The 26,483-nt window shown below is 39.4% G+C and overlaps 1 protein-coding gene across 2 annotated transcripts; it reads left to right on the forward strand.

Annotated features, from left to right (window-relative positions):
* On the forward strand, window positions 1-24,855 carry tasp1 (taspase, threonine aspartase, 1). 2 transcript variants are annotated; one of them, XM_046402133.1, is made up of 14 exons: window positions 1-216; window positions 825-1,029; window positions 1,193-1,260; window positions 2,221-2,289; window positions 3,350-3,470; window positions 4,175-4,259; window positions 4,343-4,422; window positions 4,585-4,691; window positions 6,786-6,905; window positions 8,510-8,588; window positions 14,097-14,207; window positions 15,970-16,077; window positions 17,195-17,268; window positions 23,451-24,855. In XM_046402133.1, exons 2-14 carry the CDS (start codon window positions 867-869, stop codon window positions 23,541-23,543), a joined length of 1,278 nt encoding a protein of 425 aa, XP_046258089.1. In that variant the 5' UTR covers window positions 1-216; window positions 825-866; the 3' UTR covers window positions 23,544-24,855. The 2 variants fall into 2 exon arrangements, with proteins under 2 accessions (XP_046258089.1, XP_046258091.1); XM_046402135.1 differs by having other exon boundaries at window positions 864-1,029.
* The last annotated feature ends 1,628 nt before the right edge of the window (window positions 24,856-26,483 follow it).

The following is a 26,483-nucleotide window of genomic DNA, read 5'->3' on the forward strand; positions in this document are numbered from 1 at the left end:
CGCACTTCCTTAGCAACGTGTATCTGAACCAGGAAGTACTTTTGTATGCTCTGGCTAGCTAGCTGTTGTTAGCACAGAGGAGTGAAAGTGTGTGACAGCAAAGTTTGCCTCACTTACATTTATGAGTCCAGCTGCCGTTTATGTGTGTTAAACACGTGTCGGGTAACGTCGCGGTTAGCACGCAGTTCTGTCGCTGGTAGGAGCGGAGTGAAAATTGTAAGTTCAGAATGTTTTGACCGGTGTGTTAGCGAGTTGTTAGCTAACGAGCTAACGAAAACATAAGAAATTGAATTGAAATGATTTATTTGTCTTCAATTTAGCTGCTATCTTTCTTTACATATTAAACAGAAATGTAGCACAATTAAAAAGTAAACATAAAAAGTAACGCTTGTTTAATAAGGCAAACTATAAAACGACATGCGTAGCGATACATGAACAGCAGGAATGTTTAGAAAGTTAGGGTTAATTTAGGTTAACGAAATTTTGAGATATTTTTATGATCCCTGTGAGATTTGATTCGAATTTCTAAGGACCAGGACTGTTGAAAGCATATTTTTACATACCTTTACCTCTACAAAGTAGATGTTAGTTACGTGGTTTTGTACCCAAATTAATGTTAATAATAATAATAATAATAATAATAATGTTCTTGTAGCGTTATTGACAGACCACTGACAGTGGTTAAGGGTTTTAATTAAGCCGAATAATGATTCATATATGTGTTGTAAAAACTTCTTAATAAGATTCCTTATTTCAGCTACATTCATGTTAAATTAGCTCAATGATATTGCCCCAGAATATTTTTATTCATTTTCTTGTTCCAGGTGTGCCGTGAAAATGATTTCCTTACCACTGTCTGATAGGCAATGATAGGCTTGTCAAGTTATGCAGGGGTTATGGAAAGTCTAATGAATTCTGCTGAAGAGCAGCAACCCCCCTCTCCCCTGGCCAACTCATGGTCCAAAAAACAAGAATCAAGCAAGAATCAAAAGCCAAAAGTTGTTGGTGGATTTGTTTTAGTGCATGCAGGTAAGTGTGCACACCATAATAAACAAGTAGAACTAAGAGCTTATTAGAAAGGAATAGTAAAAAGCACCTTGTCAAGTCTCCAAATATGTTTTTCTGCTTTGAGGAGGTCACCTATCCTTACTTTGTGATTGGTCAACCACTTTCTTCCTTTACTTGCCTTCAGGAGCAGGTTACCATTCTGAATCTAAAGCCAAGGAGTACAAGCATGTGTGCAAAAGAGCCTGCCAGCGAGTAAGTTTATGTTACGATTATTACTATAGTAAACTGTGTGTATGTGTGTGTGTGTGCAAACAAGCAACTTAACCTTGTATACACAACCAAGCTTATTCTTAATGGGTGAAGTAGTAGTAGGCTTAGTAGATGTATTACTTCAAACTATGTAATCTTTCACTTCACAGTGTTTAATCGGAATAATTTCTGAATACAGAGCAACAGATTGACATTGATCATCAATTATCATAGCATTTCAGGACTTTCTTTGAATAAAGGAGAGAAGTCACCACATCATTATATCTAAATATAATTTTAGTTGAAAAATGCAACCACTTGACCTGGTACATAACTTTTTGCAAAGTTTTATCTTGTTTTAAATTCATCTGTGTTAGCTTGATCAGCATGATGTTGGGATTATCTCCTACAATCTCTTACAGGTTTGCTAAAGTTTGCTCAGGTTGTATGAGGAGCATCTCTAAACAGCTGGTGTTCTATATATTTTAAGAGAGATTCCAGTCTGTGTTTTGGCAGCGCCACTTTAGCACTTTAATGTGCTTGTTTGAAGTCCTTCCAGTTTCCATTTTGCTGTATCAAGATCGTCTGTTGAAAGTGAAGAAGTTTCCTCTGGAGAATGTCCTTATATTTAGTTTCATTCGTTCCCTCCATCCTTCCTTAAGTTCCTTACCAACTGGAAAGCAATCTTGTGATGCAGCCCTCACCCTTGCTTTACAATATTAATGTTGTGGGTGACAAGGTGTAGCAGTTTCTAATGGATATGGACCAGTACTTTACATTTAAGGCCAAATTGTTCAATTTTAAAATGGGTCAGCAGTTATTCATATGCCTTGTTGCAACTTGCCAACCGACAATGTCATCAAATTACTATACAAAGGCTGATATGTGTAATGGGTAAAGTTGGTGTGCAGACTGGAAAGTTGTTGGGCTTTAAAGGAGATGTCTCTGTTTGACTTGTTCCAGGCTGTGGACCGGCTCAAGGCTGGTGCACTTGCAGTGGAAGCTGTGGCTGCAGCACTGATTGAGCTTGAGGTTGGTTGGTTATAAACCACATTTGACTATTTGAAGCCACACTTTATTTATGAGCTTTTAAGAATGTCCCACATACATAATATACATGAAAATTATGGATTTAAAAAACGCATCACAACCCATCACCCTAGTGAGCTTAAGGAACTTAATTTGAAATGTGCATGTGTTTATCCAAAGCAGCTTGATTCTGCTTTAGCGTCTAATGCATGTACATACATTTTGTTGGATGACATTAGGGATCATTTTGTCAGAATCTTTCCAATAAACTCTTTGCAGCAGCAAAAATATACAGGGAAGAGCGTTGTAGCAATCACTCCTGTTATAAGATAAATTAGAATGATCATACATTGTGTAAACAAATGCAAGTCACAGAAATTTATTCTCACTGTTACTCCTTTGAAAGTGAAGTTATTTACGTGCTGTAAGTGCTGCAGCTGGTTATTAGCAAAATACATGCTTAAGCACAAGTCATCGCACTGATATGAGAAACAAAGAACTCACAGAACAATTAATAACCTCCCGTGTATTAAGTAAGTAATAAGCCAAAGCCAGCAACAGCAAACAAGATAAAAAATAACTGTGTAATAGTGAAGGATATTTGTTCTTCATAATTAAGTGGTCCATACTGGCTTTGATATGGAAAGAGAGACATAACAATTGTATTGTTCAAAAATGAAAATGTGACAAAAGCAAATTTTGTTTTGAATAATCGTATGAATCTGGTCTACAGCCCTCATCTATATCAGATAACTAGATAGTATCAAAGAACAGCATTTTTGTCCCGAAATCATTATCACTATTATTGTCCAAGGCAGGTATTTTAAGGGACAACAACAATGTAAGTGTTTCTGACTGCTGTTGAGTTATCATACATATTGACTCTTGTCTTTTTTCTGAATATTTACATTATGACTTTTATAACCACAAGGAAGATTGATTCCTTTTTGTCCTCTATAAACTGTATATAAAAAAGAATGATTTCAACATATTAACGCTGACAACATAGTTAATTACAAATAAAGTTTTGTTTTAGGCTCCATTTGTTTTTGATTATTTTTAGGACTCTCCTTTTACAAATGCTGGAATGGGCTCCAACCTTAATTTGTCAGGGGAGATTGAGTGTGATGCTAGTATCATGGATGGGAAGTCACTGCAATATGGCGCCGTAGGGGCTATTAGTGGTGAGTAATAACACACGGTGATATGCTGATATTTATCTATCTAACACTGCTATATTGTTGTTGTTGCACTGAAGTAATGGCAGTCAGTCAAGCCTTGATGTGTTATATGTGTTACTGATTGTTTTAAGAGATTACTAGACGAAATTGGCATCATTAAACTTCACAACTGGGGACCACCCATTTTTTTACCCAGAGAAAAACCAAGAACTGCTGTTAAATCATATACCTCAGCATGCTCACAGAGAGGTTTCTTAGAAGGCTTTCAACAAAAGCTTCCTGATCTATTCTAAATAGCTGGCACTTAACAATTAGTCCAATAGACAATGGGTTGTTTTTATTACTGTCTGCATCATGTAGTAGTTAGCCATATAATTTATATATAAAATGTATACCTGCAAACTGGTGTTCACAGGTGGGCTTTTGTATCAGCTGCAAATGAAATATGCAGTACAGAAGGTCAATACAGATTTTCCAAAAATCAAAATCATAGTCACTTTATCTGTACTACAAAACTCACAGAGAAAGACTTGCACTTTGGTCTTTTAATAATGCTCTTCCTGTTATTTACGATTCATTATTTCACCAATACTGATTCGACTAAAAGATTATGTGTGGGTGTATTGCGTAGTTTACTCATGCAGAGAGTATCCTGGCATGCTGACACTGTAATAAGCCACATGAAATCATTCTGACTTTTCCTTCAGGTATTAAGAACCCAGTCTTAGTTGCAAATCGTCTACTGAGTGAAGCACAGAGAGGGAAACTATCAGCTGGCAGAATACCCCCCTGGTGATTATGATGGTTATTAATTTACGTCTTATTAATGTAACCATATCCACTTTTACGGATATAATTTTTTTCTGTTTTGTCAGCTTTTTAGTGGGGCGAGGAGCGCATGATTGGGCAGTCAGCCATGGAATATCACCATGTCCTTCAGAGAAAATGGCCACCAGTGAGTTTTGTTGCACCAATTTAGAAAAATGGTTCATTTAAGGAATTTGTTTTCTTTAGCTTCAAAACTGAACCAAACATAGTGGTCAGAACAACCTTAGAAATATGTGCATCAGCTCATGTGGGTACATTGGATTTAAATTTATTTTTTTTTTACGCACAGAATTCAGTTTATCTGCATACAAGAGGAACAAGCGAAAGATGGAGCTTGCAGAAAAAATTGACACAGGATATAATCAGAGAAAGAAAAGACGACAATCAAGTGAAACTGTGAGTACTATGCTATCAGTTAGAATGAGATGGCATTAAGTGTGTCATTGTCAACTGCTTCCTTCAGCTGATTTTGTACTCTTGATGGCAAACATCTTGTTTCATCTTCATTCCACAGGTGCTAAAATTATAGTTAAAATCTGATTAACTGACTACGGCCATCATTTGGGCTAAGCAAAAAATAAAACACCTGCCATTGTGTGTAGGGAAGAACAGAAGGAACAGAACAAACAAATCTCAAGTTAATGCAAAGTACACCAGAAGGGAAAAGGAAGGAGGGTAAAGCAGTAACAACAGCAAGAGCATGTACTTTTCCCTGTTATAAAAATGTATAGTCACGTTTCCCTCTCAAAATTCAACATGAATGCGGCCGCATCACTTGGTCTATAGAGGTTACTGTTATTGTTGGTGTTCTTGTGGTTTTAGACCCTATTTTATCATGCAGCCCACTCTAGATTATAAATCAGCAGTTAATCAAGGGGAAACCATATACAGCATCAAACTGAATTTAGGAAAGACAGAAGGAAAGGAAATTGAATATACTGCAAGTTATGATTTCACATTCTCGCATTGTCATCAAAGGCAGTGACATTACCAGGCCGCACAGAGGGTTCCAAGAAACAATTAAAGTGTTGACAAGAGTTGGTGCAAAGTTTCAGTGCCCTGAGCAGCACATCAAGAGAATGGCCTGATGATGAGCTGAGCTAAAAGCAGCTGAGAGGAGACTCTTTCTGCTCTGAAGTTCCTAGCAGTGGCAGCAATAGGGAATAAGGCAGGAGAGTTTGTCTTTGGTCAGATGCGAGTTGTGCTAAATGGCGTAAAAACATGTAAACGGCCACACTCCGATATACTTCATTGGTCCTGCTTTTGAACAGTATTTCTGTTTGTTTAGTTCAGTCACATCAATCCTCAGTATTTATGATATATCCAGAAAAGGAAAGACTAACAACTGAGACGGACTGTTTATTGACTCAGGCAAGTGATATATGATGAAATGATTGATTCTTGTTTCAAATGGCTAGTCAGCCTAATGAGAGTTTAAGGTTTGGGTTGCCCTCTGTTCTCATCTGTCTCCCACATGTTTACACAAAACTGCTTGGCCTATTAAAGATTAATATGTGACCATTTGGTACAGTGAAGCTACCACTGATTTGAACATAACTGTCACTCAGACTGTGACTGTTCAGCATTTAAGGGAATTTTACAGGAATTTGACATCAGCCTTGTTTTTATTTTTTAATCTGCCATTGACATATAATGTCAGTTAGTAGGAAATAACCACCTTTGTATCAAGAATGGCTATTAGAGACTTGTGTGCTCAACAAAAAGTTTTTAGAGCAAGTCAGGTTTTACTTGTCATACTCAATGTTCCCACTTAAAAAAAGAAAGGCAAGAAGAAAGGCATTTCTTTTTGCTTTTCTTTTGTTAAGTGCAATATAATTACCTGTCTCATGATAGTTGCTAAATATATCAATATAATTCCAAAGACATCCTTAAGTTTTAAAGTTATTGTTTACTGAGGGTTTTTTTTTTCCATTTAACAACAATGATAAGGAATGACAAGATGGTCTCTATAGCATTTTGAAATAGCTGGCTAACATTGTTTTTGGCTTCATCAGCCCAGATTTAGGAGAGCCTAAGACAGATGAGAACCACTGCTGTTTTTTTACTCTGACTTTTTAGTCCAGGGTTCAATGGAGATCTGAAATTTCTGGTAGAAGTAGATCATGATCATGTATCAGAATAATGCCATTTTGCACATTTTCCCTGTAGAACTCTATTTATCATGCAGTGTGACTAATGATGGTTCACAAATAAGCCACTTCCAAACCAAACTGCAATCAAGGAAGGGAAAGAGCTGATTGAAATCATAACAGCACAATTTTAATGAAACATGAAATGTAAGGATGACTGATTCATGAATATATGCAGTACATTCTTTATTTTGGAAATGTCCTTAGTCAAAAATGATGTCTCTGCTAAAGAATGTGAACATTTTGGATTTCACCTCCTTTGTGTTGCCTGAAATCCTCACTTCAGTACAGTTTTTATTTGAAAATGTCCATTTTATTCCTGTGAATCCTTGACTTGCAGGAAAACGGTTCAGGGTGCCTCGACACAGTTGGAGCCGTTGTGGTAGACCTGGAAGGGAATGTAGCTGCAGCGGTGTCCAGTGGAGGCCTGGCCATGAAACATCCTGGCAGGGTTGGCCAGGTAGTCAGGCCCATTTCTTTTTTCTCATAATAGCAGCTGAAAAACAAAACAAATATGCAAAAAAACAACCTGCTATTCCCTGCTTAAATGATCTGAAACTAAGGGGAGTAGCTTTCATATTAACAGTGAATTATCTCAGAGAGAGAAGTTTCGCTTGTAGTGAGAACCCATAGCAAATTATTGCCCAACTCTGCAGTTCAGGTCATTGTTTTGGTTTTACACTCCTCACATTTTTTTTATGATGCAGTCATACACAGTTCATAAAATCTGTTTTCGGCATTCAGTCATTTTCAGCAAGCCCTAAGTAGTATTCTGCTTAGTATTGGTATTAGTATTCTGCCTTCCCAGCATCAAACAGCAGTTAACGTTAGTGATGAGCTCGTGAAGAGAATGGGATATCCAATAGCTACAGACTCAGATATTGTTTGTAGGAGTTGGTGGAAACCAAAACAAAGCTAGAAACTCAGTTTATATTGAACTCATTGGGAATTTGCGTCAAAAGCAGAACTGAGAAGCACGTACGGTGACATTTAGTCCGTTCAGTTTGCACTTACTCCTACATCTGTATGACTAACTGTAGCAGCGGGCCAAAACTATCTTCAGAAGGCTAACAGACAGCAGAAATTTCTTTGGCAAAATGAGGTTTGCTGCAGGCTAATTCGCTGATTTTATTTCCTTGCCCACCATAGCAGGTAGGGGGAGTCTGCCTCTAGTGAAACCTGCAAGCTTATAGTGACAATCGGTACCTTTATGAACCATTGCACATAAGTTCAGCATACAAACAGCAGGAGATCTGTGTGACTGTAACAGCTGCATGTGGACAGTATGTGCGCTCTGTGTGCTTGCCAGGGCCCGCGTCAGTGTGAATTGGTACATTTCTGTCAAAAATTCTTTGTATGTGAATTGCTACAAACACGATGCCAGTGGAAAGCTGATTTCTGTTAGATGTGTAAATGTGTTGCCAATGTCTTGCCAGCACATTAACCACAAACAATTTAACAAGGCCGTATTGTGCCATGGCTGTGTTTTGGAGTTTTTATGCCCTCTAGTGGCCAAACCATTATCTGTCTGATATCATTAATAGAACTAAACCTGAATGTAGATTTTCTGAATTAATGAGGCGACCTGGCATGGAGGAATTACCTCAGATCATCCTTATGGATTTTCAACTCAGCAACTCTGAGCAAATCCAAGTAATTCATTTCTTTTTTGGAAGTTTTTTACTTTGAGGCATCTACAGGAAGTTATGAGTTTGCATTAACAGCAGCTTAACAGGAAAAAAATCCAGCATCCTAACTGTGGGGGCTGAACAGAATGAATGAATCAGTAGGATTTACTGCTTTGACCTAATTAACACTATTACTGTTAAAAAATTCGTAGCTCCAAGCAGTAGAGCACCGAGTGTGTCATGCTGTTCAAGTGTGGTTAATAGTGTGGAAATGTAAATTTCGCTGAGGTGCCCACTCCAGCCTGTAGTGTAAGTTCTAAATTCTTTTATTCAGCTGTGAGCATGCCTTACTCAAAGCTATTATTTGAGATTTATGATGTTTTTCTGTCCTTCCTCCTTTGAATCTAAAATGTCCTCTTCTCCTGTCTCTTCTTAGGCTGCTCATTATGGATGTGGCTGCTGGGCTGAAAACGCCTGTAATATGAATCCTTACTCTACAGCAGTGAGTACCTCAGGTATACCACAGCACAATCTCTACAGCCTACTTTGCAGTTGTGTATGTGTGCAACTTTTCCTCTTGCTGTTCATGTTTACCACCAGCCTACCTTTTTGTTATAGACATGGTATGAATCAGAAACAGATATTTGATGTGAGCCCCTTATTTAGCCTCAGTGAGTCAGGCTTCAAAAAGCCTGATAATACTTTCCGATGACCTCCAACCATTCCTGCTGAGTGATTCTCATCAGTCACTTCCTCAGCTGATTGAGTCATCATTCTCCGCTCTTTGTTAGCCAGCTGCATGCCAGGTGCATTGCAAAGCTCTTTGGATTTGCAGTGACATTTGACATGGGACACCTGCTGTAGATATGGTGGAGGATGAATGGAGTGCAGAGGAAAGATGGTAAATTTGCAAAACTTCAAGTACAGTCATCTTCCATGTCCATTATTCATGTCACAACGTTGCTGTTGTAAATGAGTTTGCAATAAGAATTTAATAATTATGGTCAAAAATGAAGAGTAGTGCATGTAAATCAGCTCTCCATCAAAGCTAAACACACTATATGTGCTTTCATGGGAGTTGCTGTCTTGAAAATCTTTCTGATGCTTAGTCATGTTCGCCAACTTCTTTTAACTCACTGGAAGCGATTAAATGAAATACATCATTCAGTAAAATTAAGGATTTCACTGGGTTTTAAGGTTGTTAGAAACATTTGGGGTACTGTAAGTACACATCTCTAGTCTTGTTTTTTTTTGTTCCTTGTGGAAATGCCACATATTGTGTCTTTAAATATGTATCATATGTGCTTTATTTTATTATGAAATAAGAGGACACCATCACATGCAAAAGTCATGAAGTAATGATGTTACCAGGTTTTCATTTTGCATGTGTCATTAATTTTACCAATATGAGGAGTTTAACTACATGTATTCTTTTAAATTCCATTCAGATGACACATATTATTCAACATAGATATGCATTATGTATTATTTTTGATACTGCTTTTGCTAACAGTTGAAATATCAAGTACACAACTCAGTTGTTGTGGACTGGCTCTTGTTTCATTTGTAGACAGCCTCTGACACTTGTCTCACTACCCCCCACCCCCCACTTTGTGCCATGGTAATGATTTATAGTTTTCACCTGTCACGTACTGCTCGTCCTTCTCCCTTCGTTTTTTTTCTGCAGTGTCAGCTTCACGAGGGGGATTTGGAAGAACTAGGTGTTGGCTATTGTTTCATCTCCATGCAGAGGTGGAAAGCTGAACTACTCCATCTGACAGTCTGCTTTTTTTTTCATAGTGGTAAATAGTGAACATCAAGAGTTTAACCTCATCAATAATTTATTAAAGAAAATCTGAGCTATTCAGACAGCTCTGGCTTACCCAGATGTTATCATATCACATTTATCATACAGAACAGTGCTGTGAAAGGATATTTAATTATAGAAAGATTGCAGGGGCTGCATTGGATAATTAAGTCCCTGCAACTCTGAGTACAACCTTAGACGTTCAGTCTTTCATCAGCCATACAAAGATAAGTTAAAATGTCTAAATTAATTCATGCTTACAGTTTTGGAAGACATCAGACTTATCAGGCTAAATTTGGGACTTTTGACACTGCTAGAAAAAAATGCAACCGACAAATTAATTCTGGAATTATCTCAACAATAAAGCAGGCCATGAAAAACAAGAGGTTGAATGATTTAAACTGACGTTATAGAAATACATATAAAGTATTGTTTTTACATTTGCAGCATCACTGTAGCAGGCAAGACCAATCTCCATCCAGTAATTTATCCTTGGATTTTTAAATGATTTTAAATGATTGAATGATTGACAGTTATAGTACAGGACAATTATAACTGAAGCATAATCCACATTCAGATGATTAGATTGAAATCTTCTGACACCACTGGCAAGTACTTCTGCCTGTGGATTACCCAGAGTAACCAGAACATTGTCCCCTGAGAGAAACATTGGTGTTGAGTTTGTTTTAAGTGTACACTTTGATTGTGGTGATTACCACACGATTTTATTCACCACATCTATAAAGACTAAGTGAGCAAAAACTGACCTTTTAAAATGTTTGAGTTTACCAAATGTTTATGTGTGACAGTGGATCTGTTTCCTACCTTCTGTCAGTGAGTCAGTTGCAACTTATTTTTAGCTCAGTCTCAAGTGGTGTAAGGATGATGGATGAGATAGACATTGTGTTTGTATGGACTAAACCCTAGCCTTTATTGCACCAACATGTCTTGCAGAAATGAATATTTCTTACTTCCACTGGCAAGAAAAACTTGAATAAACTGTGAATCTTGTGATTAAATCAGTTTCTGCCTTTCCAAGTCTGCATGTTGAGAAACTGTATTAGCCACATTCTTGCGTCCGCTCTTCCTCTGCTGTCAGCACGCACAGAAGCAGGGAGTGTTTCTCCTGAAGCACTGTCTCTTAACTAATACAGAGAGTCAATTGGACAAAGACGTCCTTCTCTTTCAGGACCAATCTGCCATCTCAAAGACAAGTTGCTTTCTTCTCAAACATATTTATACAATGTATACAAGCGTGCCTTAGTGTTTCCAAAAAATGAGAGTGCATTTTTCTTTTGGCCGAAAGCAACATTGCTCTCTGTTAGCCGTATGGTTTTGAATGTGAGGTAGAGAGGCTATATTACTGCTTTAAGATGTGTAGACATCTGCGACATGGCTTCTGGGGAGCATTAAAACCTTTTGATGTGGATCTGTAGCCTAATGCATCTCAGTGCACATGAGCTGATTTGATCAGACAGGCTGAAGCTCAAGTCAGATGTACAACTGAAATAGCCAGCATTTTGTACCACTAAAGCTTGCAGGAATATATGATCTCAAGCAATCAGTGAGAAATTTAGGGCAGTGTAACTACAAAAGCAGTTATACTGACCCTGTTTTAGATAAACAATTCTTGGAACTTTGTAGTGTAATCAAAGCCACAGGTCTGAAAGGCCCAGTATAGTATCTGCTATGTAGGAAGCCCATAAGAAAACATGTGCCTCTTTCAGGCAATTCCAACATGCTCTGGCACATTTCTCTGAAGCAAAAAATAAAAAGAAATCTCTTTTATAGGTAACATCAGCATCTTAGTGGTTTTTATGACCATATCTATCTGTGTTTGACCCAACTAGCATAAGAAGTAAATAGTGATTTTAACTGTGTTGGGTATATCAGTAACTATGATCACGAAAGATGCTAGTTTGGTATTAAAGTCTGTCACTTACTTAAAGACTAGTTTAAAGATGATAAGTAATCTAGCCCGTGAACTGATCTGTGGTGTATTTATTATATTAAACACGCAGTTTAAGACCACTATGAACTTCATCAGTTATCCCGGTAGATCCTGTTTTCCTATATTGTGGCTCTGCCTTTGATGTTACTAAGAGAAAAAAAAGCTTCCCTTATGCGTATGGAGTGCATAACGTCTGTTCCAGTACGACACCTGTTTTTAATTTCCTAACATGAAAGGCATTCCCATCACGAGAATCAGAAAAACAGTCATTTTCGTTCTGTCACGAGGAGCCTGAGCCTCACCCAGTATGTCACTATTTCTTCCCTTCACCTGACCACCGCTTTGCCTGTCTGCCCTCCCTCCCCACCCTCTCCGTTATAGTCTGTTGCGTAATATGTGGCTCGTGTGGCTCTTTGTTTTAAATGCATTGACTGGCTCGCCAGGCCTCCTCTTTGCTGCATCCAGTGAGAGGGCTGCTCACAAACTTGACTGTTTACTCTCCCTGCTGTTGGCTGTCACATACCGTGTCTCCGTTTGTTGGCTTCATCCCTTTTACATTTCTCATCTGTGGAGTTGCTGCTTTCGTCTGGGCTCCAGGCTGCAGCTCCACTTAAAATATGTTCGTGCTGCCATGATATGCAGGTCCCCCAGGACAGAGTGGTTTATGGTAAACACATTACAAAAGGCACAGTACCTGGCCAATCTGCTCTTGTTAAAAAGGAACGTCAAATTGCCCCAGGCATCTGGTCTCCACAGTTACCAACCTGCATTCAGTTTTGTTGTAGTTACCTGATATTTTATGGGGCCTTCATTTGTGTTTACAGAAACAACAAGGCTATATTCTTTAGTCTTTATGGGTTTTCACAGGAGCTTTAGCCAGATGTGCTGTGTTTTCACTTTTAGATTTCTTGTTGGGGTAGTTTTTATATTTAAGATGGGTCATATTGTAAGCACACAACATACATCCAATATCTGTCTTTTCTTTTGCAACAGCACAGTATTGGTTTTAATGTTAGTCTCTTAAGCAGTAAGTAACATATTATATAAGATATTAAAAAAAAAGCACACCTGCTATGTTTTGACTTGGAAGTGGTAGGTGAGACATTTGTACATGCTGCCCATGTTTTTTATGGTTCCTGGTTTGCTTAAATGCTTTGTTTCTCTCCCTGGACTTTTCTGTACACCACAAGCCATATAAATGAAAGGCATCAGAGAGATTCATGTACTAATTGAAGACAACTGGACAACTTCTCTTATTTTATTTGAATTAATTCAGACTATCAGCATTTTTTAGCATGAATAAAATGGTTTTGCTGGTTTTGTTTCTCTGGACTTTAAGAAAAGCTTGTCACAGCCTTCACAGATAAGATTGCTAGTTATTACATTTGGCATGCGCTCATGTATATCTCCACACAGCTGTTTCACATCTTAACTCCCTGCTGTTCAGTCAGAGGTCTAATAAGAACAGTTTCTTTTTGTTTACCCTGTTATACTTTGGTGTTTTATTTTCCCAGTATAACTGGGGAAAAGCATATTTCTAAAAATACACATTATGGTAACATGTCAATGTAAAACCTTAAGATAAAACTGATGCATAAATCTGTAATTGGGATCCATGTTGTAAGTATGCATGCACATTCACAGTTACACAGTGAGCTACAGCACAGAGTTTACAGAAGTGGAATTAATACTGAGTGGTTGCTGATTCAAATTCCCTGACCAGCTGGGAATCTGGGCTGGGGAAACTGAATGAGAAATTACTGTCAGTGTGCCCTTGAGCAAGGCAGCTGTACTTGGCTGCCTCTCTGTGCTGTCATCTGTACCTGAAATAATAAAATAAAGTTGGTAAAATGACTGCAGTAGCGCTAAATCTGTGTGAGCTGGAAAATAGAACCCTTTAATTTTGCACTGCTTTCCATTACGTAATGTAATTACAGATATATTGGAAAAACGTGATTTTTAACAAGTTTGAAAATCAAAGCATAGCATGACAAATGATAATCAGGAAATACTCAGACATGCTGTCCTTTTTGAAATTTACTGAAACATCACGATGTGATTGATACCATACACAACTAATGTTTAAAAAAGCCTTTTTTAATGTACCTTGAAGTCTTGGGTGTAAGTTGTGCTACAGCTCTCTCAAAGTTCTCTTTCTGGAGACCTTGTGCATTTCAGACTGAAGGCACGCATTCTTGCAGAAGGGGAATGAGTTAACACAAGTTCATGATACAGGTTCAAATGTGTCCGTGTGTCTTTTGGCAGGCTGTGGAGAGCATCTGATGCGCACCATGCTGGCACGGGAATGTTCTGCTGCCATGCAGTCTGAAGATGCCCACCAAGCGCTGCTGGAGGCTATGCAAACTAAGTTCATCAGTGAGTCACCCACATGCAGCCTGATTCACACTCCTTTCTATAGACACTGGTTGTCAGCCAAGAATGTGTTTGCAAGGAGCACAAATGCACAAAGAGAATTAAACTAACAAACAGATGTTGCATAACATATGAATGAGCTAACAACTGGAAACATAGGAAATAATAGAACCAGAACAGACAGTTTTTTGATTTATGGATCGTTGTTATTGTCTAAACAGGGCCTTCAAATGTTCCACACATCATAGCTGACAGCCACAGACAATTTTGGAAGGCATAATTGTTTTGCTGAAAGTTCATGTGAAGATGTAATGTTTTTTTGGCCATTTTCTCAGAAGTGGTCAGTTTGAGAAAGCCTTGTTAAGTGTGTTTGCTGTGAATGACCACTGGGACAGCTCAGAGAAGACAGAGCTCAGGAAGAAAAGACATGTGGAAACATGTGGTGGTTTTTGCCTTGTTTTGGCCTCCTTTAGAAGTCCATCCCAGTTCAGTTTGTCATGGACATCTGTGACACCGAGACACTTGGATGGGCTGGATAAAGTCGATTTGGAGTTAATTCTTCTGTTGTTTCCTTTCAAGATTCACATTACGTTTAACAAAGCTCTGTAAATCCTGCCTTAGTAAGAGCAGTGATGACAGTGTCTGTGATGTGGAGGCCTCACAGTCGACTTCCTCGATACTTTTTGTCAGATTGCCTAAATCGACGCCATCAGTATTTTTAGATCTTATTGTATAGCTACACCTGCCAAACACATACACACAAATATCAACACTTTGAAATAGTTTAATCCCATTAATGTGTCCTCTTATTGTTATGGGTAAAATAATGGTGGACATGAAGGCAAAAGGTGAATTACTCTCATGTTTACAGCATGGAAAGATGTCAGTTATTATGGAATGTTTAACAAAATAAATTTAAGAGGCTTTAAAAATGTACCCCAAGTACTGGGATTTTGTGTGAGTGTTGTCCAAGATATACAAAAAAAGTGTTTTATAGAGTGAAGGAAGAATTACAACACGGAACCAAAATTGGTGTAAAATGCAACAATGAAGCAATGGCAGACACAAAAATATTTTCATCAAATGCACCAATTGGTCCTGTTCTTTTACTTGTTGTTGTGTTGAGCCACTTCAGTCATGCTGTAGCTGTTTATAGTTTATTCTTTTCCAAACTGGGCCTTTTTTCCTTTATTGTCCCATGCTAATCAGTCATGAAAATGTTTTTTGCATGTCAAACACTAGTCAAGTTTGTATCTTCTGAAGTTCAGTCAGGGTTCAGAAAAGGTTCTCATAACACACAATTGATTTCTCTTGTGTTGTTTTTAAAGCTCAAAGGTCTTTGAGAGTTTAGTTAGTTGGATGGACTTCTTTAAATAAAATATTGTGTTACGGGAGTGTGGACAGTGTGGACAGTTAAAATGACATGACCTGTCTTAACCTGCTGTGTGCCAAAAACCTGTCCATAGAGTTGAATTGTATTTCTATTGAACCATCTGCTAAGTATAATTAATACATCGGGAGAGAATAATTACTTTGACTTGTTAAACTTGGCCAGACCACAAACAACTTGAATAGAGGATTTTTATTTCTTTATTTTATGTTTTGTCTGGTCTCTTTTCTTGTGTTATACTTGGTTCGATGCGTTAGGGTGGAGAACCGGCAGCGTACAAGAAACTGATTTATTCACTACAAACTTGTCATTTTCAAAGTGTTTATGCCTCATTTAGTCATCTCAAGTATGGTGTTTTCTTTGTGTCCACTCCAGGCTCACCCTTTCTGGCCAGCGAAGATCGCGTATTGGGTGGAGTAATTGTCTTGCGCTGCTGCAGATGTGCGGAAGCTCCGCCATCTCAAAATATTCAGGGTATACTGGGTAAGACATGTATCGTGTAGAGGTTCGAGTGATCATACCCATGTCCCACACCGCAGCTTATGGTATGCAAAGATTTGGCTGTTAATATTTAAAAATCCATCATCAGATAGATGGGGGGAGGAGGGGGGAAGAGGGTGGAGGAGGCACTGCGGCTTTCCTAGCGGGTGGTCTGTGTTTTAACTTGAACAGTCAGGCTCAGGTTTCACACCCTTCATCTCAGATTCAAACAGAGACCTCCCACTATGAAATCAGCAGCTAATCTTTGGACAAGTGGAGGCCCTCTGAGTACTGCCCAGTTTGGCTGATTGAATTGGAGGATCTTGTTTTTCTACATGGAGGTTCTGAGAATGATCTTTTGCAAAGCTGTGATCATGGAACTTGACTTCATCAGAAATCTGTGCAAAGTTTAGGCCATATAATTTACTGCCCTTTGGCCTAACGTGAGGTGAATCGCACTCAGTTTCAGAGAAATCAAAAGATGAGTTCATGTTTTCTGATGAAGTAGAGCAGATGTTTCTCTGGTGTAGGTCAGGAGGACATTTTGATTTCAAATTAACCGTGATGGCAAAAGAATAGTTAAATGCTGTTTATTTTATACATTATACGCACTTAAATAATAAAATGTTCCAAAGTATTATTTACTCAGTGATGTACAGACCCTGTTTGATGCTGTTTATGGACCGTAGCCTTTATGCAGAATGTGGACGACCCCAGATTATTGCGGATTGCAAGCGGCTCTGCGTTGATTTACAAATATAAACAAAATGTCGACCACATCCTTTGGGTGCTGTAATTGAGTTTCTACTCTGACTCACAAGTCCTACCTTCCTCTGCAGTTATGTCACCACTACAAGACATATATTTTCATGATGCCTGCTCAGAGTTTACCACAGTTGAGCGTGCTGAGTCACCTGCCAGACGTTTCCCTCTGGCAGATGGAAACATTGTTGCTGCTGATTTCTTTTTTTTTTTTGAAATTGTACTTTAATTTTGTAACAGTCTGCTATGTTCCCAAGCTCTTTATTAAATTAGATAAATTTATATTTGTGTTAGTTGTTAGTTTTTCCCGTGTTCACACTGTGATTGACATTTTTGTCCATGTCCTGTGTTTTCACAGTGGAGTTCCTATGGAGTCACACCACAGAGAGCATGTGTGTTGGCTACATGTCTGCCCAAGATAGCAAAGCAAAGGTGAGCTTGTCTATTAGCATGACAAACAAAATGATTTTCGTTGAATTTTAAATACTCTTCTATATCAATGGAACCATTTTTACCTCAGTAAAGGTACAGTCAGACACACAGTAAACTTCAAAGTTCATAAAATGTGAAATTTATTACTTGCGCATCACTGACCAGTGCAAGTGGCTTAAATTAAATATTTTCAGTGAGTCTGTGACAGATTTGTAAAGTCTGTCAGACTGTCAAAACATAATTCTGCTCAATTTGTTGTATTAGCGTGTGTGCTCTTTTTCTAAGCTCACTTGTCCTGAGAAATAAATGTCCACACTATTCATTTGAGAAGTGAATAAAGAGATAATGAGCATATCTGTTGTTATTTTTCTACTTGAAAAACATTAGCATTAGAGGGACCGCAGGTATTCAAGGAGACTTCTACACACGATATAATAATTTTCCATATAGTGATTTTCTCCTGCTTCAGAAGCAGCACCTGTTAAAATCCATTATACTCCTTTATAAAATGCATCTGATGTCATGCATGTTGATTTCCATAAAAAGTTATTCATTACCATAATTTGTTTATTTGAAAATGTGGTAATTGTTGAATTGGTTCTAAACTTGCTTTGTGTTTATTAGATGACTAGCTGCTGCTAATGAGTTGCACCAGCTGTCTGCGTCCTTTTCCTTCACCTGCAGATTGCATCCAGCACTCATGTCCTTTTTTTCACAATTTTATTTGAATTTTTATTTAAATCAATTTATTTTTCCTCCCGATATGGAATGTCAAAATCCTGAGAAATCGCAGGTCTTGTCTCTACTAACTAGGTTGTTGACGAGTTGCAGAGTATATGATGAGTGCCTCCCATGATACGCAGGGTGAAGCTGCTGCTTGTCACAGCTAGTGATGGCCTTTACCAACAGGGTGTAATGCCCAGGTTCACATTAACCCTCAACATCTCTCCTGCAAACACTGCATGTTTTTGTGTCATGGTAAGTCACAACTGGCTAGAACTTCGTCCCTGCAGCACCTGTGCTTGTTGTCTTGTTTGGTATGTAGTCTGCTGGTGACCTTGGCTTTTGGATTATGGGACCAAAAATCTTTATACTCTTTTAAGGACATTACAATCACAGGTTTGTGGACAATAGATGCCTGAATCATGAATGTCTGAGGTTGGCTTTGTGATCTTCCTCCAGGACCAAAACTCCAAGCACATAAATTATGTGACTTGAGTCAGTCATTGTGGATTTTGCAGCTACAGGGCTTAGTGCTCTGGGCTCCTAGCTCTAAGTGGAGTCTCAGCTTAGACTGATTTGTTTGGCTAATGTATCTCTGTCACTCTGTATAAAGAGAGGGCACTGTTGTTGAAGCTCGGTTCAGATTTCAAAGTGTTTGCCCTCTGTCCCGCCTCCCGGCCCCCTCACCCGTCCCTCTCCCATCTCTCTCCATGTCTCTTGGTTTGTCTCTCTCGTTGCTCCCCATCTCTGGCCCTACCTGGTCCTAAAGTACCATAAAGTTTACTGAAAGTCATGCTCCACTGGGGATATCAGTATCAAACTGCATATTTGTCAAATGTGCTCTGTGTATTGGGCTTTGAGGTGGAATGTGAGTATGCAAGCTCCCCTTTCACGCCTGTGCCAACGTAAAGAGGTGAACAGAACACAGTGGACCGTGTACTGTTTAAGGGCACTTTCGGTCACCAAACATTGCTTTTATTTGTAAGTTTTTGTTTTCTTGTCATTGTTACGCAGTGTTTGTGTAGTTGGAGGTTTAACATGAAGTTAGCTGGAGTTGTTGTTACTGGTTTTATACTGTAGGCACAATCATATCAATGTTAGTTTCTCCACAATGTCCCTACTGTCATTTAACTACTTTTCTAAAAAGCACTATCAGTGAATCAGTCACCCAGCATCACTTCATTAAGTGAGGCATACAAAATGCTTTTCATAAAACTAATGTGGCCAGGAATATCATCTGTCAGTAGTGGTTTCTGGATCTCCTGGGAATTGGTATCCACTTCCACTCCACAGGGCACTGGTGACGCAGTGATATTGGAGAGTGCAACCAAGAACACAGCTGCTGCACCAAACCTCACACTGTTCTACTCAGCAGCGAGCTGTGGGGCCGAGGTGACGAAACCTCCATGTGTCGCTGTGGCTCTCACCATCTGCATACCAGATCTGTTTTTTCTGTCCTTCATGGGTGCAAACTTATTTTCCACGCTGGGTGCAAAATGAGGTTTCACCGGTTTTCCCCAGCTGGTCCCAGAGTTCCCCACCAGCCCACTGCCAACATATCATCCACTGAGAGGATGCCACACAGCATCTGTTTAATCTCCAGTCTGGTGAAGTTTAAAAAACCAGTGATGGGAATCTTAATGCCATCAGGCTGTTGTCATGATGTCTGTTGCTTGTAAACCCAGTTTAGAAAGTGGTCTGCATGCCATGGAGACCCAGGAGGTGATACCTGTATGTCCATGTCCCTGATGCCAGGCGTCAAAACTGTTTGGATGTTCTTGCTCACAATTTTGTGGGAAAGAATGACGGAAAGTGCACATGCTGTGGAGATAAACTAGTATTTAGTTCAGTTCTCAACTCTCTGTCGTCTTGCCACATTACACTGTAGCATTGGAAGCGGTGCAGTTGATGCTGGTGACCGAGCTGCAATGGGACAGGGAGTACAGAACAAGTTCTTCTAGTGAAGACTTCCTGTGTTGTTATAAATACTTGCTGAAGAACACTTGAAAAGAGCTGGCGTTCTCATCATGTTCTCTTAAACAAGCCCAAAGAATTCAAGCATAATTTTAGCATGTACAAATTTTCACTTTTGCACTGAGTTGCAGACATAGCATATAGAACCAGAGCTGTCCACAGCCCCAGCTGCTATTGTGCAGACATTCCTCCCATTCCTGTTAGCATCCCACTGGGCGTTTCTAACCAGCCAGTAAGAGTCCATCTTCCGCTGCTTCTCTCTGATAAGAACATGAAAGGGCTGATACACAGTAGCAGGAGTATTTAGGACAGAGGTCAGACTGGATTTATATTGTAGCGAGTCTATTTCTCTTTTACGGTCTTTCACTTCTCTGATTTGTATGTGTGTATTTTGTCTGACAAACGAACATTGAAGCATGCTATAGTTCACTCCAACGTGTCCTGGATGTCAGGGCAGTTTTTCAGAATCTGTGCTGGCGGCTCCTCTGTGTTTTATTTTCCTTTCTTTTCAGTCAGATATTGTTTCTGTGGAAATTTGAGTCTGTATCCTAGTCCTTTTGACATTCAACTGTAAAATAGCTATAAAAAAGCAGTGCTGCAGAGGGAGAGCATCTGGTTTTATTCAAACCCTCACCTGTGTTTGCACTGGATAGGACATCAGAACATCAATCCATGTTTTACGCAGAGCTACACAAAACTGCATGGACAGGCAAGTGGCGGCACTTCTGAAACAGTTAGACTATTGTTTTATTGTTTCCCATGATTGGACAGATGAAAGAAAAGTGTAGGATCCACAGCACCACCACCATGGCTCAGTTCCCTCCTCCTGGACATCATTACCACTATAAAGCTTTTGCTGCTCAAATTGTTTAAGGCCAGAGAATATCAAATGGCATGCAATTCAGGCCTCCTGGTTATTGTCTCCTTTGTATATTACACGACAAATGTCTTTTATTATGGTGCATTTTGGTTTTATTATCCATCTCAGCTGGAGAATAAATAGCATGTTTTTTTTTTTATTTTAAAAGAAAAGAATGTGAAAACCACAACACAAAAACAGCGGCATAGTCATAGAACTAAATTTATCCTTTAGCCTTCACTGTGGTGTTAATGTGTGGCTTCTCTAGCTCCTAAACACATTCATATCACCAAAGAATGTTGTTTTTCTCCAACAGATACAATGGAACTGTGTTTTTCACGTTATGTTTTGACTCTGCTGAAGTCCTGTTATGTGGTCATTTCAGTCACTTGTTACCAAGCTGGCAACAGACTCACTGTAGGTTTGTGTCTGTTCATTTCTTTTTCCTGACTAATTGTCCCAACTGTCATATAATTCTACATTTGTTTGCTACTCTTTCAACCCTCCTGACTTTATAACTAGTTTATGCTGCTTCTGTAAACATGAATTCCACACCGAGAATTCATCAAACCAATAAATTGAAACTCTCAGCTGATGATAGGGTACGTTGTGAAAGAGAGGTTGAGATGGACATCGTTCGTGGTAATGGTAACTCTTGGCCTTCATCACCCATTGAAATAGCCAAAAAAATTCCCTTTTAAGTAACTGTCACCTTATCAGCTCTGCCACAGCTATAGGGTTTCAATACAGCTGGTGCTGTACTGTATGTGTGCTAGTACTGAACTGAATCATCAAAGACTTTAAAAGCTTTTCTTCTTGTGAGTCAAATATCTGCTGCAGCCTCATCGTCAAAATATGAAAATCACCGTGGTGCTAAAGGTTGGCACAACGTATACACACAGACATTTGAATGTGAATTAATAATTTAGTGTTTACACATCTGGCATCTGCTATGTGACTGAGCCTAAAGCCCTACTCATCCTCACTACTGTGTCCTTGTTACCTGGACTTACGAAAAAGCTCCATAACCTGTGAAAGGCATGAATGCTTTTACTGCATTGGTGTAATTACTAACTTGTTTGCTTTAGTGAGCTTTTTACTCTTCCTACGGACTCATTCATGTTGTCTACCCTGTCAGATTGAAACAAAATTAAGAGCTTAATGTATGGTATGGTTTTGCATGTAAGGATGATGGTCAGAGCACACTGGTGTCATTGTCAGACATGGTTTTCTTACAAAATATATGAAGTCATGCAGCTAGGCACTAATTGTGCCCAGTAGTGTATTTTCAGCTGTGTACTCAGTGTGGTAGAAATTTAAAAGAACATTGCAAAGCTCTTTGCTTCTGACATGCAAACATCAAAAGGAAAACACTTAACATGTCACCATTAGTTAATTATGTCAGCTATAGACCTTCGCTCAAAACAGTTCAAACAAGGCCTGTCTTTAACCTCATCTTTAGAAGATGAACCCAGAGACGAGTCCTGGAGCCATAATAGCCCCTGAGAGTGTTGCCATGTGTGCATGGCCTTGTCTGGCTCTTTTCCCATTGTAGTGACAGTTGCCCCTCGGGCTGCCAGGGAACATAGTCCAAGTCTATATGAAAAGAAGTCCGGTTGACAGGAAAGCTCCCGCAACTGGAGGAGTGATGTCAGGCCAATTCAGTGGCCCGGGTCAATAAGTGGATGGACTCTTCCCCCAAGGCTGGAGCCAGTGTTAGCCTCTGTGGAGTGAGAGAGGAAGGAGGATGACAGCTGTTATTGGCACAGGGAGAGTTGGTCACCTTTGATCCCCAGTTGAAGAATCACTCCTGTCTTCACAGCTGTGTTTGCCCCATCCCTCCTCCTCTGAGTCTCTGCTCAAACACACAACACTAGTACTCTGTTCACTTAGTCCACTTACTCTGTCTCTCCATAAATACTCACTTGTCATCTTCGGACTTCGGTGGTACATGCTCATGATGCAACAGTTGCAGCCTTATGTTATGATTGATAAATGAAATGATCATCTGTGATTTAAATTATAATTTAATAAATTTTAACATTGGATCCACACTTACCAAGCAAGCACTTAAAATTTAATTTCATTTGTTATGGGGTTTGGGTATCCCCATAACCTTTGTGAACTATGTAGTGTCAGGTGCAATGGCTCTCGGTACTTCTACTTCTTCTTACAGTAAGCGCTACGTCTGAGGTGCTATAGGAAATCCATAGTCCTTCTGTGGGACCATAACTGTTGGCAGTGACATAAAACCCTGAATGAGGTTTGTTGGGAAGGAACAGCCCCCAGATCAGAACCTGAACAGTTATTTTGGACTTACTGTACTGGCCCTGTGCTGTACACCATGTACCTCATGTTACCTCAAGACCTAAGGTTGTTTACGAGTACGCCTGGCTACACATAACGTTGGACCAAAAATTAATGTTGACTTTGTAGCTTTACTGTCATATTTCAATTTTAGAACTGTAAAAATTGGAAACTAGACAGACCAGGCCTTGTTTGCTCTAGTTTGCTTGTTGTCTAGTTGAAGCAAGTGCAAGGAATCCATGGTCATGTATTCAACCCTATCCTGTCCATTAGCTCAACTTTCTCACTGTGTTTGTGTCTCTTCTTTTTTCGTTTGCAGACACACATATCCAGATTACCACCTGGGACTGTTCCTGGACAGTGTTTGGCCATCGAGGGAGGTGTGTGTCGACTGATGAGTGTAGTGGAGTGAGCTGCATTTAACCTCCTTTAGGCTTCTTCAGCAATACTCCAATATAAACCCTTCCACCCACCACCCACAAAAACAAACACACCACATGCACCACACGCACCTCCCCAGTACTCTTGTGATGCAAGAAGTGATAAGCTTTAGCTGTTTTAACAGGTGCCCGGGAAGAAGGAAGCAGTGTTAGCTTCTACTTAGTGCACTTACAGGACTTCCCTTTGCTACCGTCTGCCTCCAGCATGTACTCTATGCCAACTTACCCCCCTGCTGTCCAGTGTCACCTGGATTAGACTTGACCCACCATTGCCTTGATGTACCTTTTCTTCCTTTGTTACTCTTTTCCAACTAAAAGTGGCATTCTTCCTTTTGTATATAAGCTATGATTTAGGAAAACAGGGTGGATGTTCATGTGGTTTTGTTTTGTTGAACAGATGTGACTATTTTCAAATATTTAGGAATTTCAAATTCAAGATGTTACTTTGTTCTTACAAACACAAGTCAAAAAAAGATGTCAGGTGAGACCCTGTGGAATGCCTACTTCTCAAGATAATTGTTATGAATGAAGCATTTATAGCTATGTGAGCTGAACAGCGATGATAAAAGCTATTTACAATGTTAACACGTACAGATCAACTTCATGTGCTCGTACAAATATATTGTCATTAATCCTCCAGCGTACCATATAATGTAGCATAACATGCATCGTAGATGCCCATGACTTTTATGACCATTTCAGCCATAGAATGCTTTGCTTTGATTGTTTGGAAATGTGAATACATAAATATTGCATGTACAAAATCTGCAGTAAGCCACTTAAACTCTTACACAGACGCAGAGTTTATCAAGAGGCAGGAAGCTATGCACTTCCAGAGTGATGCTGATACACACACACATATATATATATATAAATAGTGCTCAGGTAGCAGCATTTGATCTCACCACCAATCATGACTGTTAGTCCTCATTTAAAAGTTGCAGTTTATATTTCTATAGTTACATAGACAGAGCCGTGTATTTTCTTGCTAAAAAGAGGACAGGTAAAAACTCATTTGTATGCATCAAGCCCATGAAATGGTGCTTTTGAGAATTGTACTTGAAAGGTGTAAAGGTCTAAATTCTTTTAGATTATCGGTTCCTCTGGTTTTGCTGTTTCACTTAGCCACTGCTAAGAATTCCAGTCTCAACAAAACCGTAATAGAGCTTGTTTATTCTTTACTTGAAAATGCATCTAATATAAAATGGTATAAGCTATTGAAATGGTAATATGTGTACAGCTCTCCACAATGCTCAAAAAGTAAATAAAATCTATGTTGCTACAGTTCTGCCTCCTTAGTCTCCATGACATGAGATATAGTCTTCCACCTTCCACTGTAAATAAATGAACTGTGCGCTGCCAAATAGATATATAGTCTGGGAATTAATTACATGCTGGATTTGGAAAGGAATTCCTTCACCAGATGAACTGGTGAGAATGCATGTCTGTTTTTGTCAAGAAACCTCAGGTGCCTTCAAGAATGTCTTAGTATGTCCCTACCACACACACACACACACACACACACACACGTTTCTCGTCCCTTTTTTTGACTTTTCAGTTTTTATTCACTTTTCACCGAATTTGAAGTCCTCCAGTGTTTAGGTAAAATTCTTTTGTTCTTTTGAGTTGTGTTGATTTGACTCCTCATAAATATGCTTTCATTGGCTCTTATTAGGGAAGGCATTTATTTATTGTGTCAGTCTGTAGTGCGAGTCTAGCTGCTGGCTCCGTGTCTGAGAGGAATGTGCAATAGAGATGTTCAAGAGGATAAAAATATTCCCGTTTGAAGAGAGAATGATGGCTCCCTGTCAGTATGTCATGCCAGGTTGTGGGATATATTGATGATATCCAACCAGTTTGCCTTTCAGGTGTAAGATGTCACAGTCCGCTGACGTCATTAACATGCAAAATGTATTTGACAGGTCAGGAGGAGCAGCAGAAAGTTGCTTGTGGAGGTCCTGTGCATGTTTGTTTTTGTTCCACAGCCTCCTGACCCCGGTGTGATCTTCAGGGTCCAGTCTAGGAGTTGTATGTTACTTTGCCATTCACCCACTGTCACACCGTTCTCCATAAACTTGATCATGTGTTATTATGGAGCTCTCTCTTTTCATCAGCTCTAATCTGTGTTGCTGGGAGACCCTTGACCCTATTCAGTCCAGACCCTTCCCCTTCAAACATCATCCCTCCCTGTCCTGGATCCCCTTAGCTTTGAAAAAGGATCCTTGGTCTTTAAAATGTGGACAGGGTCCTGAGCCATTCAAGGTGTATCCAATGCCTTGCGCTCAGCAAGGCTCTTAAATGCAAAACAGACGGTGGAGCAAATAAAGATCAAAGGCAGCAGCCTTGCCCGCCTGCCCTGCTGTCCTCACATGCCAGGCAGTGCTGTCACAGTGAATCACAGCCATGCAGCTTCCGTGCTCATGCTGAATCCCCCTCCCTCAGCAGCTAAGGGCCACCAACTCGCTCGACAGTGTTACAACCCCTCTGTGCCATTTTCTCCCAACGACATTCAGACACACAGGTTTAAAGCGAGACAACGTATGGGACTGTCCTTGTCAGACCAAGCCGCAGTTGACCCTGAGAATCAAGAGACAAATGTCTCTCACCTTTATGTACTTTAGGAGTTCTTGCTCATTGTGTTCACTGCTGAGCTCTGAATCAAACAGTTGAGCATTTTAGTAGTATCAGTGGTTTATTCACTGTAACTGCTTAGGACACAGTGGATAATTCCACTGTTCCTTCATTTGTTTTATTTCTCATTATGAAATCAGTGACTTTATGTATATGCATGGTGGATATTGTTTGTCTATGCAATGATCTGTTGGCAGTACAATCTGACAAGTACAATCTGCTTCTTTAAAAGTCCATTTGCATTGCTCCCACTAGCACATAATGCCAGTAGAGTATATGAA

The sequence above is a fragment of the Scatophagus argus genome, chromosome 10 (assembly GCF_020382885.2).
Source record: "Scatophagus argus isolate fScaArg1 chromosome 10, fScaArg1.pri, whole genome shotgun sequence".
Taxonomy (NCBI): Eukaryota; Metazoa; Chordata; class Actinopteri; family Scatophagidae; genus Scatophagus; species Scatophagus argus.

Coding starts and splice junctions, on each gene's coding strand:
- tasp1 (XM_046402133.1), top strand. CDS start 867: ATGATAGGCTTGTCAAGTTATGCAGGGGTTATGGAAAGTCTAATGAAT. Junction 3,471..4,174: donor CGCCGTAGGGGCTATTAGTG/GTGAGTAATAAC, acceptor CTTTTCCTTCAG/GTATTAAGAACCCAGTCTTA. Junction 14,208..15,969: donor TATGCAAACTAAGTTCATCA/GTGAGTCACCCA, acceptor TGTCCACTCCAG/GCTCACCCTTTCTGGCCAGC.